The 13,086-nt window shown below is 55.5% G+C and overlaps 1 protein-coding gene across 9 annotated transcripts in view; it reads left to right on the top strand.

Moving 5' to 3' along the window:
- The window catches only part of CCDC33 (coiled-coil domain containing 33), a 113,987-nt gene that overhangs the window by 15,542 nt on the left and 85,359 nt on the right, over positions 1 to 13,086 (top strand). For 8 of the 9 annotated variants that reach the window (XR_008299039.1, XR_008299038.1, XR_008299040.1 and 5 more), the window contains one exon: positions 11,220 to 11,383. Coding sequence is in view for 5 of the 9 variants with exons in the window: in XM_053223730.1 (XP_053079705.1) it covers positions 11,220 to 11,383 (164 nt within the window). In the remaining 4 variants the exon portion in view is untranslated. Of the gene's footprint in view, positions 1 to 4,400; positions 4,812 to 11,219; positions 11,384 to 13,086 lie in introns of those variants that run through there. The other variant, XM_053223731.1, reaches the window with a different exon arrangement.

Here is a 13,086-nt window from a genome sequence, read left to right as displayed (position 1 = left end):
GCGATTTCATGGCCTCAAATGAGATTAGGGCCAGAGGCTGTGCTCTCTGGTGGAGATGGTGGGCGGTGTGGGCGAGGGACCTGAGCTGAGTAGGGAATCTGAGAGGGAGGGAATCAGGGATCCCAAGCCCGCTGGCCCTGAATAAGCAGTTTCCTGTAACTGGAGCTCCCCCGACCTGCTGGCTCATCCCAGCTGCAGAGCAGGCCCTGAGGCCCTGTCTGGTGGCGTGGCGGGTGGTGGGTGGCGGCTGGGGTACTCTGGGCTGTCTCCCCCACCCCAGACTCCCCACAAGCCCCTCAGTAAAGGCAAGGGCTGTGATTCCAAGTACAGTCTCTGCAGCCATGTGGCCTGGGTCTGAAGCTTGGCCCTTCTGCTCCAGGCTCTGCCTCTGTTTTCTCATCTGTGAAATGGGGACTAGAATAGTACCTATCTCACGCCTATTTGTGACAACTGAGTTCGTGTCTGTAAAACGTATAGATAGGGCCTGCCACATAGCAAGTGCTTGTTGAGTGTTTGATTTTACTATGAGGTTCACCCACCAGCTATTTGTGCCCTAGAAGGGGAGAGAAGGCCACTGAGGGCTTGGACCCTGGAGGAAGGAGGATTATCTGGGGGGCAGTCACCATTATCCTAGGCTGAAGTGGGGACTTCTGGGGAACTACAGGGAGGAGGAAGACATCTGATGTTAATGTCATCCCTCACTCATTCAGTGAGCACCCACCTGGCACCAACTTTGTGCCAGGCAATAGCCTGGCCCCTGAGGATGGGACCGCCAGGCACAGTCCCTGTCCTCAGAGGAGACAGTCCCTCTCCCAGAAAGTAATAGTGGGTCATGTACCTGGGCACAGAGAGGCCTGGGGGCTGTGGATCTGATACCCCTGGGTGGGGATGGGGGCAGTGGGAGAAGGTTTCAGGGCAGATTTGCTAGAGGTTGTTCCATTTGTGTCTTGAGGACGCATCATGAATTATTCAGGCTGGCAGAGGGACGACAACAGTCCAGGCAGATGGAGCAGTGAATGTGAAGGTCGGGAAGCTGGAGAGATCAGAGCCCGTTTCAGGGGGCCACAGGCGTGTAGTGTGGCTGAAGCGTGGGTGTGAGGCAGGGATCGGTTTCCACGAGGCTGGAGAGACTGGGGTGAGTAGACTGGGAGGCCTTCCGGGGTCTCCTGAGAAAACTCCAATCTCTCCTGAGAGCAGTGGGGCCCTCCTGAAGTGTTTACTGAAACAGAGGAGGGACCTAGTCACATTTGTGGGGTTGGAAGAGTCAGGGCGAGGGTTCAGCCTATGGCACCCCCAGCCCGAGTGGACCCCGAGTGGACCCCCTCCTCCACTTCGGTGGGTCTGGCTTCTGCACCCCCACCTGAGGAAAGGGAATGGCAGGTGGCTTCCATTGCTTACCCCTTTATTTAGTTCTTTGTTAATGAGTTATTGATTTTTCAAAAGAAAAATGCCCCAAAGCCACGTTGCATCTTTAGCAAAGTGATTCACGACGTGAAGATAGGCCCTGGGCCGCCCCCAGTGAGAACTCTGGTTACCGAATGCTGAGAAGGCTCCTTCAACAAGGCGGTCAATAAATGTGCCTGCTGAGCCAACGAGAACAGCGCGCCTGTTGCAATCACCCCAAGTCCCCTGTTGCAAAGCGGGGGCCACAGGGGTTCAGGTGGGCACACGCTGGTGTGCACGTGGAGGAAGTGCGGTTCAGTGCCGCCCGCCATGTGCCGGGCCTCTGTTCTCTCACCTGCTCCTCACCAGGCCCCTGACAGGTAGGCTATCCTCGCTGCTTTACAGAGGAGAAATTGCCGCCCTGACAGGCCAGAGGACTTGCCCAGATGCTTGCTGCGGGGCCTGGCCGAGCCAAGGTTAAGGCCAGGCAGGCTGCGGATTCACCACCATAATTATAGGAGGTGACCCTTCTGAAGTCGGCCACTCAACAGCCAACAGATGAACACCTGCTATGTATTCCACTCCGGCTGCGGGGACGTGATGTGGTGTTTGGAGAAAAGAGATTCTGTAAGAGAACTGCCTCAGTTGACACCTGTCAAATTCTGGGGGAGGGGCAGGGACTTGGCCAGGTGCCACACCCCTGCCTCTGGTTTATCACCTGTTGGGGGTGAACTCAGCAGCACAGACACAGGCAGCTGTCACCATGGACAAAGAGGACTGTTCAGAGCAGGGGATGAAGGGAGTCAGGAATGCTTCCTCGATGAACTCTCTTGAGCCAGACCGTAAGGACAAATTGAACTTAGGTAGGAAAGCAGGAGACTTTTCTGGCAAGGGGTCTGCCAGAAAGGTGTGGCTGTGCGGAGGGGTCCGGAAGCTGGGCACAGAGTGGATCTGGGGAAAAGGGAGACCGGGGCTAGAATATCTGGTGGCGGGGGAGGGCATGTGAAGGTTTGAGCACTGGGTGGAGGTGTCCGTATTTCACCCTACAGACATTTTTTGCTTCTCTGGCCCATTTCTGCTGGGGAGAACCTGCCAGGTCACAGTTTGTTCAGCAAGGAAAAGAACAAGCATTTTTGGAGCACTCAACTGAGTATCAGTGCTAAGAGCAGTACCTCCATTGCCTCATTCAATCCTCAGAGCAGCCCTGATTTCCCCTCTGTATAAAGAGGGACACCAGGGGCACCTGGGTGGCTCAGTCAGTTAAGCGTCCGACTTTGGCTCAGGTCATGATCTTGCGGTTTTGTGAGTTCGAGCCCCGCGTCGGGCTCTGTGCTGAAAGCTCGGAGCCGGGAGCCTACTTCAGATTCTGTGTCTCCCTCTCTCTCTGCCCCTCTCCTGCCTGTGCTCTGTCTCTCTCTGTCTCTCAAAAATGAATAAATGTAAAAAAAAAAATTTAAAAAGGAGGGACACCAAAGCTCAGAGAGGGTCACTATTCTGAACCAAGATCACACAGCTATAAGCTCCGCTAAGTTTCCCACACCCTCCATCCTTTGTCTTTCCCAGAAGCCCAGTGCAGTGGACCAAACGAAATACAGAGAAAGTGATGGGGGTGGAGAGTGGAGGGTGGGAGGAATATGGAGGATGTCAAGGGGTGTGGGACAGGACTAAGGGGAAAGGAAGGCCAAGTTTGCGGGCCCTGGGAGACACCCTTCCCTGGACTGGATGCAGGGATATCTAGGCCTAAAGGGACAATTGGAGCTGGGCCCTGGGACACAGCATGAGGAAGTATGGACAGCTGTGAATCACGTGTCTGCACAGACTCTTCCTGCTGCACAGTAAGCCCAGTGCAAAGCCATAGGAGGAAGCAGGACCTTTCCTTCCCCAAGAGCCAGCCTCAGATCCAGTCCAGTGGCTTGCCCTCCATAGCTGGAGGCTCCCTAAATGGCTGTGTTTAACCCCTGGCCCAGCTTCGGGGCAGGTCCAAGTACTCTCTCCTGGAGGGAGGTGGGGAGGGTTACCTATTAGCTGTGAGATCACTCATTACCTGCTTCTGCTCACACTGGAATCTGAGTCATCAAAGCTTGGGGCTGGCCTCTAGGCATTTGGGGAACAGGCTCATTTCCCTTGGCTGGGGGAGGCAGAGTACCCCTTACCAGGGATGGGCAATGAGGCAAGAGAAGGAGCTGGGGAGGCAGAGGGAAAGGTGAGGTTCATGGTGTTGTTAAGTAGGAAAGCCACATGCAGTCCCAGGCTGATGGCATTCTCATTGGCCAGGAGGAAGCAGTTCTGGGGGTAGGGCTAGCGTGGCACAAGAGTGTCACAGGGGTCCTTGGCCCAGGGAGCCGGCCAGCCCACAAATGAGGTGGTAGGAAGGCCCTTCTGGTGGCTGCTGAGTGTGCAGGGCTCGCTAGCACTCCGGAGCCAGACCGCCTGGAACCAGTGCATTTATCTTCTTCCCAGGCAGGAAGGCCAAAGGCTAGGACTCCAGGGGTACAAAGCTCAGATGGCTGGTAGGGCAGCTGGGTGAGAGCCCAGAGCCCACATGCCGGGGGGGTGAGGGGCCACAGTGAAGCAGGGAAGGGACTGGGGTAAAAATTTGAGGAGATGTGATGGCAGGAACACTCTCAAGCCCTGAGAACCAGTGCTCACTGGTTTCCTTAAACTTTGCTCCCAAAGCGTCCTGCTGGCCTCTCTCAAGCCCTGCTGCAGAAGGCTGAACTGGGCCGTGAATGGCTCACGTAGGCACTGAGGCAGCACTGGTCCCCCCTCCCCTGTCTGCTGCTGCAGCCTCGGAGACTAACAGGAAGGAGGAGGCACTGTAAGGTGGCTGGGGAGCCATCCCTGAGACCCTTTCCACCCGTGCGCCTGCCTGGTGGGGATGAGATGGGCCCAGGAGGCAGGGACCCCACCTTCAGCAGACCTGGGAGGGAGAAAACTGGCTGTGGGACTCCCAGCTTCCATCTCCGGCCATCTGGGTGACCTTGGCTGGTCTTTCCAATTCTGATTGTAGGTGAGGCCTCAGTTTTTGTCTCTAAATTGGGGACAGCTGCATCCTTCCTGCCTCTCTCTAGACTAGGGTTGGAGGGGTAAGGAGGAGGCCTCCAGAAAGCCATAAGCTCCTGCCTCTTGTTGCCAGGATGGGCCTGCTCTGGTCCCCAGACCCAGGAAAATGGGAAGAACCCTCAATATGGGCTCTAAAACAGCTGGCAGAAGAAAGAGGCAGGCCGCAGGAGTTTTCCAGCACCTCTCAACCCCACCCAGTACCCCAGATCTCACCTTTGCCGGACCAGGGTTCTGACCATGTTTCGGGGCCCGGTTCCCATCTAGCCTCCCCGGGGAGCAGACCTCACCCCAGGCCAAGGGCCAGTCAGTCCTCATTCTGCCATCTCACTGCCCGGAAAAGGACTTCGAACCGCGTCTGGCACAGGGTAAGTGCTCAATAAAAAGAATTGTTACCTTTGTAATAATTTCTTGTGGAGCTCAGAATTGGATTTGTCGGCAGTCGTTAGCTATTTATAGTTTATTTTCAACAATATAATGAACACCCATTAGCTGACCGCCCAATCGAAGAGACGTTACAATAACATATCTACTTATTCCCCATTCTCTCTGTCACCTTCCGGCCCAGCCGCCAAGAAGGAACCATTTTCTTGAACTTTGTGTTTATTATTATTTTTTATTTTTTTGTTTAAAAAAATTTTTTTAACATTTATTCATTTTTTGAGAGACAGAGAGAGAGCACAAGCAGGGGAGGGGCAGAGAGAGAGGGAGACACAGAATCTGAAACAGGCTCCAGGCTCTGAGCTGTCAGCACAGAGCCCGATGCAGGGCTTGAACTCATGAAACGCGAGATCATGACCTGAGCCGAAGTCGGACGCTCAACCGACTGAGCCACCCAGGCGCCCCATGTTTATTATTATGAAACAAACGAAAGACTACAGGCACCCAAAGAGGCAGGATGGCTGTACATTCATTAACAGAAATAACTGTTTTTACCAATCAAGTTGCAACTTCCTGCGGGTAGCATCTGGGTCTCCACAGTGGGGCTGGGCATACAGAGCCATTGGTGACTCGGGTTGATAGACTGTTTGGGGTCTCAAAAGCAGGGAGGGTGAGGACTGGATGCCAGAGAGCAGGCAGGACCCACCTCCAAAAATAGGGAGAAGGGCTTCTGCTCCCCCGCCCCACTATACCTGGATTATACCCATGTGGCTTCTGCTCTGCCCTATGACGTCACACAGTGTTGCCCAGGTGACCCAGCTGGGTGGACAAGCTCACAGCTTTTCCAGGTCTTGGCAGAGAAAGGGCCACCCCTGTGTTTACCTTCCTGGGGGTACAAAGAGCCGATTGTTTCCATTGCTGACCCCTACCCAGCTGGTCACAGCCCAGAGCCCTGAGGACACCTCCACTCCAAGAATGTCTCACTTCTGAGAAAGTGCCAGGCTGCCCCCCACCTCGCCATCTCCAACCCCCCACTGTTTCCCCCCCCCATCTAGCTCCCAGAGCCAGCATATGCCCCCCCCCAACCCGAGACAACACTGACGCTCTATACTGTTTGCCAAGCCCCAAGACTCCACGGTGCCCAGGCCAGCTGGGCAGGGCTAGTGCCTGGTCAGCCACCAATATCAGGTACTGGTCCCCAAGATTGTTAAACAAGGCCAAACACTCCTGCCCCCAAGAGGATGGGACGGAAAAAGAAAAAGGTGAGGGCTAGGGGCAGGGGTCATTCATCTGTATGAGCTCATCTCTCCTTCAAAGTCCCTTGTTTTATTTGCTCCTAAATCATGACAAAAGCTTCCCTTATCCGGGTCCCAGTTTTCACAGCCATGAAATGGAGAGTGAGGTGGTCTCTCGGTGTTCTTCCAAGGTAGGCATGCTGTACTCCAGGGCCACGTGGGATCTGAATTCGGTGTGTTTGCAGGTGTTATCAGCTCCTGGTACCCTTACCTGGTTGTTTCTGTCTTGTATCCCCATGACCCAGAGAAAAATGTGGCTTGAATGGGTATAGTACCCCTGCCCCCGCATAGCCTGGAAAGGAGTTTTTGCTGTGTTGTCACAAAGGTGCAGAGACCCTACTGAGATGCCTCAACCATCCCCCTCCAGGATCTTCTGGGAGATTCCCACACTGCTGCCCTGGGACTGCCAATGCTCCACCATCCTCCACCCTTCCAGCCCTGGCCCAGACCCCTGCCCCAGGCCGCAGATGCTCCAACTCCTAGAAAGAAGGGCTTCTTGTTGGTTTTGATGACTGCTGTATCCCCAGAATTCAGAACAGTGCCTGACACATAGTAGGTGCTTAATAAATATCTGTGACAGAACAGCAAGACCTTGCCAGGAGGGGACTAAAATCTCTGAGTGGTGAAATGCAGACAGTTCAATATGAGGCCTCCCTTGTCTCCTGCTAAATGGCAAGGCTGAGCCTATGGCCTCAACTGTGCCAAGTACCGACTGGGGTGGCAGAATGAGCTAAGACCAAAGGCACCAGGTACTTGCTAAGTTGGGAACACCCTCTCTTGCTGTTAGACTCAAACCAAATAGCTACAGGTGCCCCACTGTGGTTTCTACTTTATTACCCTCGACTTTGGTGTCTGGGGTTCCTGGTGTTCTCTACCCACAGCTGGCTCCTCCCCTTGACTCTACCCTTTAAGCTACTTTCTTGAATGTCACACACTCAGGACCAGGCACCAGGCTGGCCTGACCTAGAGGCCTTAAGCTGCCAGCTGGTCCTGAAGCTCATTCCCACCCACCCACCCAAACTGGGTTTGGGGATCCAAGGAGCATTCGTAGGAGCCCTGAGAAGGAAATGGATTTGTTTGATTTATTGTTTTTTAATGCTTATTTAAAAAGAGAGTGTGTGAGAGACAGAGTGTGTGCAAGCGGGGGAGGGGCAGTGAGCGAGGGAGAGAGAATCCTGAGCAGGCTCCGCACTGTCAGCACAGAGCCCGACTTGGGATTTGAACTCACGAACCATGAGATCATGACCTGAACTGAAACCAAAGCGAGACGCTTAACCAACTGAGCCACCCAGGTGCCCCAGATTTGTTTTGTTTAATTCATAATTTTGTGGAACATTTTTAATGACTGGTAGAATCTCCTGTAAGAATGTTCATATTGTGTACATATAGTATTACATATTCCTATTTCCTCTTTTGTGAAGCTTCTATTCATGTCTTTTTTATTGTGGTGATGCTTCCAGTTCTCTGTGTATTGGGGATATTCATCCCTTTATATATATTGCAGATATTTTCTCCTATTTGTTTTTTCTCTGGACTGTGGTGAATTGGAGGCTATCATAGAAGTTGGTGTGGATTGTTAATGTAATCCGAGCAATCAGTCTTTTCTTTATGATTTCTGATTTTTGCGACATCTTTGAAAGAGTCTTTCCTTGTCCAAACGCCACAACTCCCATGGCTAGTACTTACTAACAAGTACTGGCTACTTGGGTCATGAGCCCGAGGGCGTATACGTTGTGGCCCAGAGAAAGCTCAGCATGTCCAGAAAACACTAACAGGGCAGAGCAGAGACCTCACAAGGTGGAGACACAGACCCCATCCCACTTCCCACTCTGCCCGCTAGCAAAGCCGAGGGCCCAGACACAAGGGCTTTGGTCTCCCTGAGCCTGATGCCCCACCTAGGAGAGGGCCCTCCAGTGGCCATTGTAACTCCCAAGCAAGTTTAGATGCTGAAACTAGAGGGAACATGAAAGGCCATTTTTTTAACTCAAAGCCCTTAAGATACAGCTGGGGAACCGGAATCCGGGTGAGGGGGGACTTTGGTCCTGATGCAGACACAGCTCCGAGGGAAGCCTGCAGATTGTCCTTCCAGAGGTAGGAAGGAAGGAAGGGGAAGGCTGAGAGGTTGGCCCACAGTCCCCGCTCCAGGCCTCCCTGGCCCTGGGCCCAGCCTGCCCAGCGGCACATGCCTGCGGCCCTCACCAGGAGGCGCCAGCCTGGCAGCTGGCCTCATGCCCAGAAGTGAAGCACGAGCAGTTTTGTCCAGCCTCCTGGAAGCTGTATTTCCCAGAAGGCTGTCCCACAAGGGGAGGCATAGAGGCAGTAGGGGACAGAGAGAGGACACAACTCATGGGCCTGGTCTGCAGAATCACTGCTTGGGCCGTGGGGCTACCGTGATGCTGGGTCCTCACTTCTGGGGGCCATAGGAGGCTGGGGACAGGCCCTGTACCCCCACAGAAACAAGGGGGAGGGGGCCACCATCTTGGGCTTCTCCTGGGCATCAGGGTGATGGAGAGACATGTTAGTCACCCCTCCTGACCTCACTGCAGAACATTAGGCCTTCCACAGGGAAGATTACAAAACCATTCCAGATATCCCCACTGACCAGGTGGGAAAAGTAAGACCCCACTGGGAGCTGGGGCAGACCTGGACTGAAACCTACATTTCTGGACACTCCAGGTCGCTGGTCTTGCTCCCCTGGCACTAAACCAAAAGACTGATGGAGAGTGGAGTGGGTTACGGGGGGCACACAGTGAGGGTGGGACATTAGGAAGGCAGTATCTCTGACCTATGAGGCGAGAGGTGACACTGAGCCTGTTTCCCCCTTCCCCGGCCCCTTCCTTCTGGTAGGGGTTCTTTCTGCACATTGACCTCCCTCCCCTCCTCCCATCATGGCCTGGCAGGGGGGAGGGGGAGAGGGGGAAGGATAACTCTCAACACCTCTGCAGATGGTGATAGGCGCCCCCTGGGTCCTGCGGAGGGGGCCTTCCTCAGGCAGAAGGAGGGGTCTCTCTGTAGAGCTGGCACTTCTGGGGCTGGGGGTTTCTCACCTCCTAATTAGTCATCTTGTTAGTCAAGGACCACAGATTGTACCAAGAAGGCCTTTGTGATAACATTAGATCTGTAGGAAGTGAGGGAACAAGCCACAGGGATAGACATACAGGGGAAGAGGGACCCACCCAGACAAAGGCTTGAAGGTGGGAGCCAGCTTGGGATGTGCAAGAAACCACCCAGAGGCCAGCGGGGCTGGAGCCAGTGGGCAAGACGCCCAGGGGCATGAGGCGAGGTCGGTTTCCTGGGCCAGAGTGTGTAGGTCCTGACGGGCCAGCGAAGCTCTGAAGGAAACAGGGAGCCACTGTTTTGAGCAGTGACAGATCTGGTCTGATTGAAATCTGTAAAGGATCACTCTGGCTGCTCTGTGAGATGGGCAGGGTGGAGGGAGTGCCAGAAAGGAAACAGTCAGGCATGCAGAAGGGGTCAGAGTCTGGACATGGTTTCATGAGTTTTGTTTTGTTTTTTTTTAATGTTTATTTTTGAAAGAGAGAGTGCACGCGAGTGGAGGAGGGGCAGAGAGAGAGGGAGGCGAGGATCCTAAGCAGGCTCCGAGCTGTCAGCGCAGAGCCAGATGTGGGGCTCGAACTCATGAACCCTGAGATCATGACCTGAGCCGAAGTTGGACACTTAGCGGACTGAGCCACCCAGGGGCCCCCTAGACATGGTTTGAAGGCAGGGCTGGTAGGCCATGCTGTCAGGGCTCGTGTAATGTTCACCCCGCCACTATCATCAGAACGGAATGACGTTAAGAGGCGTCAAAGTCCTCAGGCCCTTCCCTTTCCCTCTGCCCAGGGGCTTCTGAGAGCCAGGAGTCACTGCGCCCAGAACCCTCAGGCTCAAGGTGGGAGCAGACAATGTGTGGGGAACTGGGGCCCTCACACAGGAAGCAGGGCAGCTTCCAAATAGGCTGGTCCAAGCCCACATTGTCCCATTGGGGAAACTGACTCTCAGCATGACGGGGCTTCGGGTCCATGGTGTTGAGGAGCAGAGCTGGTTTAAACCCAGCTCTGCTGACGCTCGGTGCTCATCAGGACTGAGCCAGGGGATCCCCCTACCAGGGCCTGCCCCCTGTCAGGGTCTGACAGACTGAACTTGCTATTTTTTTTTTTAATGTTTATTTTTGAGAGAGAGAGAGAACACAAGCAGAGGAGGGGCAGAGAGGGAGCAACACAGAATCTGAAGCAGGCTCCAGGCTCTGAGCTGTCAGCACAGAGCCTGACACGGGGCTCAAACTCACCACTGTGAGATCATCACCTGAGCCAAAGTTGGACACCCAACCGACTGAGCCACCCAGGTGCCTCATGCAAACTTTCTAGATAAAAGGTCCCAACCCTTCAGGTCCTCCTCTTCCCAGCAGCCTTTCCTGATTGCCCGGCCGCTGCTTCTGTCTCCTCTCAGCAGCTCTCACTGAATACCATGGTCCTTCAGGCCCTGAGTCACAAGCTGGTGAGCTGGTGAGCTCCCACAAGTGTGTCCGCTTGGGGCAGCCAGCCTAGGGGGCGCCATGTGCAGGCAGGTGCCACTCCTTCCTGGTCTGCAGGGTTCTCTGGGGAGAAGAGAGAGGGGCATCTGGGACAGACACGTTCGTCCCTTTTCATTAATGCCTTGGGTGACTCCATGGATGTGGAGGAACTTTGTAAACTGTAAGGGGCTGTGCACAGGAAGGACCTAAGGTGACAGATGGACTGGGCTGAGGTTACAGGAGAGACCGAGGGAGAAGGCTAGCTGCAGGTGGGATTTAGGAATTAGAGGCAAGGGCACCCACAAAAGCAAAGGTTTTAGCAGTGAGACTGGACTTGAGAGATGAAGCCCTGTCTCCCTCCGCAGGAAGTGATCACGGACTGGGGCAGACGTGGGGTGTGGGACAGAGGTAGGGAGAAGATGGGGTCAAAGGCAAGTGCCCTTTGACCAAACTGGGTGGGGGTGGGTGGATGACAAAGGGAAAGGCACTTGGTGGGGAGGGGATCGGTGAGGGACTGGAGTTCTAAGGAGGCAGTAAGGGCAGGGGACCACCGGGAAGAGGCCACTCAGCCCTGGCTCTCTCCACAGGTCACTGAGAGCCCAGAGGAGCCCCTGAACACCTCACAGAGTGTGGAATCTGTCACCAGCCACCTGTCTCCCCCTAATAAGGAGACCATCATGGTCACTCTCCACGGGGCCACCAACCTACCCACCTGCAAGGATGGCTCCGAGCCGTGGCCATACGTGGTAGTGTAAGTGGTGCCGGGAGTAGGGACAGGGGCTGGTGCGGGGCTGTGAGCAGAAACCAGTGGATGGATATTTGGAGTGTGAGCAACCAAAGGTTGGGGCGGGGACCGTGATACCCAGAGAGGAAAGCCAAGTGTGAATCACACAGGGGCTGGAGGCTCTGTATGCGTGAGGCCTGACATCTTCCCTGCTGCGTGGGAAGCTGTTCACCAGGACTGGGGAAGGAAGGAAGAGCCACTCCTTGATCCCACAGCCAGCTGGGCAGGGCTTGGCCACAGTTTGACCTCAGGGAGGCAGGGCCCCTGGATACAGAAGCCTGGGCTGGGCTGGGCTTGGAGTGGGGTGGTGATCAAAGGAAGAAGGCCTGAGCCTGCCTCTCCGGGACTCTGGGTGCCCCATCCCCCCACGCCCTATTCTGGGATAGGTCCTCACAGCCATCTTCCTCCTTGCCCCCCCCGCCACTTCTCAGGTCATTTCTATCTTAGGGACTTCCCTAGTTCTGGTCCTTTAATGCACCCCACGTCTCCCGTCAGCCAGCTGCAATCAGGCTGCACGCTTCTCCCAGCCTGGTGGCCGAGTGAGGCCCGCCACGCCATCTGCTGCCCATGCTGTGGGCCTCGCTACTCCCAGGAGGGCATCAGGGGGTGACAGAGTGTCCATCCAGCCAACCTTCCGTACGGAGGTCGGACATCCGTTCAATCTTGGTTGTGAAGCACTGCACAGTAACCCCTCCGCCAAGCTTGTCATCCCTGAGCCCCTCTGTAAACAGTGGGAGCCACCAGGGCCTCCCCACAAGCTACTCTACACCTCCCCTCCTCTACTAATTCCAGTTCAGTGCCTGCCTCAGGCTTTTGCCCACATGTCCTTTGGGGGAGTGCCTGCCCCAGCCCTCACCCAACACCTGCTGAAATCCCACCTTCAAAGCCTTATTCTTGACTGCCTCCTCCTCCAGGCAGCCACCAAAGTTGAGCTCTCCTCTCTGGAGCTGCACAGCAATGGCAACTCTGATCTGACACACTTCACATAATTACAGTTATGGGCTGTTCTTCTGTTCCCCAAACTGGGGCTCCAGAGGACACATCCCAGGTCTTCCATTTCCCCCACAACGCGCCCAGCCTGGGCCTGAGCGCGGACTTAGAGATCAAGGAGCCACGGAGACAGCCAGCCAGTAGCTATGACAACAACCCCCGCCCCTCCACACAGTTGAAAGGAGGGTAGATGGTGTGCTGGAGACCAACAGGTGGGACACTTGCTTGTCTCAAAAGGCCCATTTCCACCCACCCACCCAGCTCCTCGGCCCTCCCCTCCCCCAACTCCATTTCCGCCGTGAGGAGGGACAGGTGGCAGAGAGTGGGCTTGGCAGGGAGCTCGCCTTCTCCCCTCAGCTATTTCCATAAACCAATTATCGCCGATCATCTCGGGAGATTGAGGCCCTGCCTATCACCACGCCAGCCTGGGCGGCGGGGCGGGGAGCGGGGCGCCGCGTTGCTCTGCGGCGGGCACCGCGACCCTCGCCTTCACCCGGTTGCCATGGGAACGCGCGGCAGGAGCCCAGCCGGCCGGAGCCTGGGTGAGGGGTGTGGGGGCGGCGGGGAGAGCGCATGGCTGCACCCATCTCCACCCAGGGAGGGGGCAGGGAGCAGAGCCCGGCCGAGCCTGCGGCCCCGCGTTCCGGGGCGTTCCAGGGCTCCAGGCGGCTGAGCAGCCA

The sequence above is a fragment of the Acinonyx jubatus genome, chromosome B3 (genome assembly GCF_027475565.1).
Source record: "Acinonyx jubatus isolate Ajub_Pintada_27869175 chromosome B3, VMU_Ajub_asm_v1.0, whole genome shotgun sequence".
NCBI classification, from domain to species: domain Eukaryota; kingdom Metazoa; phylum Chordata; class Mammalia; order Carnivora; family Felidae; genus Acinonyx; species Acinonyx jubatus.
The sequence above is the reverse complement of the archived record's forward strand: the minus strand, read 5'-3'. Positions and strand labels throughout refer to the sequence as shown.